The following is a 5,074-nucleotide window of genomic DNA, read 5'->3' as shown; positions in this document are numbered from 1 at the left end:
CCTTGGCTTAGTGGAGCCTCCTCCTGGGGCGAGCTGGGTGTGGCTGGGGGCGAGGGGCACAGCCCCACCTGAGGGCCAGGCCCGGGGCTGGGGCGCCTTGCCAAAGAGAGGGCATGGCCCGGGGGTGGGGGTGGGGGAGCAGTGGGATGGCTGTGCCCCAGGGTTAAAGTCCATGGCACCTGTGGGCTCAGAAACGTCAGCCGCAGGTCCAGGCCGAGATTCCGTCATGTGGCCTGATGGCTGTGAGCCACCTGCTGCTGCTAAGAGCAAACAGATGGACAGACCGATGGACAGATGGACTGGGTGTCCACTCAGAAGCTCACAGCTTGTTGGCCGCAGTGGGATGGGCACAGAGCGCCATCGTCCATGGGAGGCGCGCCCTGTGGCTCTGTGGGAGTCAGCCCTACCCAGAGCCTCCCAGAGCCGCCCGGGGACAGGGACGCGGACCTGGGAGCCGGACGCGGGGGTGGGCAGGAGCGGGCCCGACGGCAGGCGCCTCTCTGCTCTGTGTCCCCCAGGGTGGGCGCCGCCCCCGACCTGGACTCCAGGCACTGTGACAGCTCCCGCTGGTGGAGGGGGCGGTGGTGCTTCTGAGGCAGCTGTGGGAGGTGGGCATCGGGCTGGGGGGCGTCCAGCATGGGGCCCACCCCGAGGCCGAGTCCAGCAGCTGTCACTGGCCTCAGTTCCCCTGTGGACGCTCATAAGTCACTCATGTTTTCAACTGTCACATTGTGGGGTCATTTGTTAAAAAACAGATTTTTAAAAACTACCAAGTTTTCCCCAAATAACCTATAACTTAAAGCAATTTTAACCAAAATGTCTTCTTAGCGCTGAAACTAATACTAGAGTCACCGTAGAGGAGCAAGGGTCAGGGCTCGCCACAGTGATTCCGCAGCACAGTGAGGCCCCCCGTGTGTGGGGGCAGGGCGGCCCCCCATGGGCCGTGCAGGAGCCCGCACGTCGCCCCCGGCTGCGGCCAGTGGCAGGTGGCTCGGGAGCGCACCGCGGGGTCCTGGGCCAGGAAGCCGTGAGCCTGGGTCCCCGCCCTGCCCTGGTCCCCCCACCCCGCCTTGGCCGAGTTCCAGTTGACCCAGAGCGAGGTCGAGAGGCCTCAGGGTGGTCCGATGGTCTGAGGGTGAAATGCAGGAGAGCATCAGGGCAGAGGCTTCTTCAGAAGGTGTGCAGGCCCAGCAGAGGAAAGACAGGCACGCTGGGCCGTGGTGACGTGAGAGTCTTCATCAAAAGGCGCTGTAGACAAAGTCAGAGTTCAGCCACACTTGGGAAAAGATATCTGCAATGTACTTGACTGACAAAATTGTCAGTGTTTAACTATCTAAAGAACTCTAATAGGTCCACGAGAAGAGAACACTGGGGAAGCCGGGCATTCAGAGACAGGCAGACGCGGCTGCAGGGCCTCGCCTCCACGCTCACGCACCACACGCTCCCGGTCCCCTGCTGTCCTCCTGCTGGCGTTAGAGACGCGTCATTCCTGCCCAAGTTGTGCGTAACACGCGTGTGGCTGTTTTTGCTCTGACCCAGTCAGCTATGTTTTTCAAAGGTTAAAAAGGGCAGGAACGTGTCCCCTGTGTGGCCACCTGTCGCTCCCGGGGCACGGCCTTGTCTGCACGGTCAGCTTTCTCTCCGCACCGTCTTCCTTCGACCTGAGAACGTTAACATGTATCTCAGCACAAGTTGCTGCTCATCAGTTATCTCAGCTTTTGTTTGTCTGAAGAAAGCCTTTGTCTTCGTTTTTGAAAGGCGTTTCTGTTGGGCAGAATTCTGGCCTGTCCGCTTTCCCCTTCAGTGCTGTAAGGGTGCTACCCCCTTGTCCTCTGTGCGGCCTTGTCCCTGAGCAGAATGGGCCGTTGTTCTGGTCTTCATCTTCTGTGGATAGTGCATCTTTTCCCCCAACACCAAGTTTGTCTTTCTAGCTGGTGTGTAGCAACTCGATTGTTTTGCTTTAGTTTGATTTTCTTTGTGTTTCTTTTGCTTGCAGTCCTTTGAGCTTTTCCAACCCGTAGGTTCATAATTTTACTGAAATTTCAGGAAAGCCTGTGGGTTGTTCCTTCCTTTCTCTTTGTTCTCAGACTCCCACTTCTGATGTTAGACTGTCACGCTGTCTCTACAGCTGTTTCAGATTTTTTCAGTTCATATCTTTCCTCTTTGTTTCAGTTTGGATAGTCCTGTCTTACAGTCACTAATCTATGCTCTCTTTTTCTACATCTCCATCTGGTCTTATGTCCATTCAGTGAATTTACTTCTGGTGCTGCAGTTGGGGCTCTAGAAGTACCATTTATGTCCATGTTTTCCTTACCTCTCTGCACGTTTTCCTATAAATCTTCGGTGATATTTATAGTAGCTCTTTCAAATTTCCTTTCAGTGAATTGCATCACTTTTGTCCTTTCAGGGTCCGTTTCTGTTGACTTTCTTGTGCAGCATGGGTCCCGTTTGCCGCTTCTCGGCATGCTGATCTTGCAGGCTGTCATGCCTGCACCCCGCCTGTGCCCGCAGGCACGCTGGGGCTTGTCTGGCAGGCGGCCGGGGCTCGGGCACTAGTCTGACCCCCTCAAGGCTGGTCCTCTCGGCCCTCCTCCCCACTCCTTCCTGCCTCTTCACTTCTCAGAGCTAGAACCCCCTTCTCCCCACCCCCGGGTGGAGGGCCAGTGGGTCACACGGCAGCCATGTCGCCTTCCCTTGCCGGGCAGTGTTGGGGTGCAGCCCTCGGGGGGTCAGGCACCCCCATCTGTCCAGAGCCATCGCAGACCCCAGGGGTGCGTGGCGGCTGCACTCCAGGCACGTCTTAGAGATGGGCCTCCCCCCTCCCGCTTCCTTCCCCATTCCCCGTGGTTTCCAGGCGGCCGTTCCTGCCCCCATAAGCGCTCCTGTGGGACAGGGAGCGCCTGCGTGACGTGTGTGAAGACGTCCCTCTTCCTTCCAGGGAGCTGCTCTCCAGCGACGCGATGAAGGAGTACAACCGGGCACGGGTCTACCTGGATGAGAACTACAAGTCGCAGGAGCACTTCACGGTGAGCGTGCTCCGCCTCCGCACGGGGCGGGCCGTGCGTGGGTTCCACGTGACGGTGGGGGCACCACAGACACCAGCCCCCGCTGGCGTGACGGCCAGGGATGTGCTGGGTGCGGAAACAGGTGGGCGTCTCGGGGCAGCAGAGCTGGGCAGCTCTGGGTGGCTGTTTCTGCTCCCGGGGTCTGCATCCGGTGGAGAGGGGTATCAGTCAGCTCGTCAGGGGACGGGGCCTTGTTTCTCGGGCACAGACGCCGTGGCCTCAGCAGGGAGGGAGTGCCCGCTGTCTGTCCACCTGTCTCTCTCACACAGCCCTGTGGAAGTTTTCTGTAGCTTTTTGAAATGCTCAGTTGTCGAATTCTCTGTGGTCTGCTTGGAGTCACCTGCCGTGCCGTGCTGATGCAATAACTGCACTCCTGCAGCCAGATGCTTGGTGGGGTGAGGAATGGTTCACGGTGGAGGCGCCTGGGGGCTAAGAGAGCTCCACTGTGGTCTTGCCTCATCCCTGGAGGTTTATCTCAAAAAGGGGTTTCTCAATTTGCAACGGAAAGCAGAAACCTGCATCAGAGCATTCCCATCACTCAGCATCTTCCCTGGAGGAGTGACCGTCGTGCAGACGGTTGTATGTAAGGAAGATCATGAAAAATTATTTGCCAGTGAAAACTGGAAGTAATTTTAAGTACCCAGAATTAGACATTTTCACACTGTGGACGAGCCACCTGGCTGAATAATCTGCAGCCGCTACAGATGACGTGCCCAGAAGACCCTGCCTTCCGGTTGGGCGTTGAGGTGTCGAGGCCACACCCCTCCTGTTCTTCCCGGACCGTCGGAGCCTCGGCCTCCCACGCCCGCCTTTCCCTCTCTTGTCCAGTACACTGATGGCGCGATCGTGACAGGGCCATCCTGCTTGGTTTCAGCCCGGGAAGGCACTCGAGGTGGCGCCTCCTTGGGCAAGACTGACCCCACACCGGACGCCAGCCCGGACATGGGACAGCCCGGGTCTGAGGTCCCCGAGGCTGTGTCCCGGGGTCCCCGGGACCGGACAGGGTCTGGAGGCAAGGCCGGAGGCCTGACCTGCCCAAGGCGTGTGGGGGCCCTGCTCCCTGCCTGCTTCACCCCACGGGCTGTGGCCTGCTCCCTCCCAGTGCCGCCATCAGCAGCCGTGGTCCTGCGTGGCTGTGTCTCCCGGGCGGGAATGCCCGCAGGCCTCCACACCCCGGTCCGGACCTCCCTCTGGACGTGCTGCCTCGGGGGAGGCGTGCATTTGGCAGGAACGGTCTGAGATGAAGGCCTGCCGGGCCCTGGCCCTGCGTGCCGTCCACCACCCCCTCACAGTCGTGCATGGAGCCACCTTTGCCCGGCCCTCTGCCGTCCTGGTGGAGGGGCCTCTGTGCCCCTGCGGTTCTGGGCACGGCTGGGCAGCCATGTGGCCACCCCCTCGCCCCAGCCTGCTGGCCTCTGCCTGTCAGAGGGAGGGAAATTTAATTTTTACAAGATTAATTGCGTTGGAGTAATATTTTTAGCTGAGTGTGGTTCAAATAATAGGCCATTAATTGAAAAAGGAAATTGAAATGAATTTATCTTGTACATAAATGCTGTCACAGGTATTAATAGGGATCAGAAAATAGTAGCCTGTTCCCAGAAAGGGGGTGAACCTGCAGCTGCCCCTGGTGATGAGCACGAGGTAGGGGCCCCAGAGCCCGCAGCAACAGTAAGGGGCGGGCTCTGGTTGGGGGGTGCAGCCTCTCAGCAGGGGACTGCAGGTCCTGGTCTTTACCAGGAGGTGGCAGCAGAGCAGCACTTCTCATTCCAGCTGGAGCTGCTGGAAGCGCGGATTTTAGACTTAAAATGATAACGCTAAATTCTGTCTGCTCCCAAAGACCATCCTGAGTGGCCGCTCACTGAAGCAGGTGGCTCATGTGGTCCACTCGGGCCTGAGGAGACAGAGCGTCCCCCACTGGCCGTCCTGGGCGGCTCCGATCCCTCTGACCTACCCACTGGCCAGGCCCCGCCTGCCTGTTCTCTTTTGGGAGGTCTGCTCCTTCTGAGGTG

The 5,074-nt window shown here is 58.9% G+C and overlaps 1 protein-coding gene across 1 annotated transcript in view; it reads left to right on the top strand.

Annotated features, from left to right (window-relative positions):
• INPP5A (inositol polyphosphate-5-phosphatase, 40kDa) overlaps nt 1-5,074 on the top strand; it is a 109,579-nt gene that overhangs the window by 27,911 nt on the left and 76,594 nt on the right. Inside the window, exon 4 of the mRNA XM_010859554.1 lies at nt 2,939-3,026. Within this exon, the coding sequence (XP_010857856.1) occupies nt 2,939-3,026 (88 nt within the window). The remainder of the gene's footprint in view (nt 1-2,938; nt 3,027-5,074) is intronic.

This window comes from Bison bison, unplaced genomic scaffold, assembly GCF_000754665.1.
Source record: "Bison bison bison isolate TAMUID 2011002044 unplaced genomic scaffold, Bison_UMD1.0 scf7180017864456, whole genome shotgun sequence".
Taxonomy (NCBI): domain Eukaryota; kingdom Metazoa; phylum Chordata; class Mammalia; order Artiodactyla; family Bovidae; genus Bison; species Bison bison.
The sequence above is the reverse complement of the archived record's forward strand: the minus strand, read 5'-3'. Positions and strand labels throughout refer to the sequence as shown.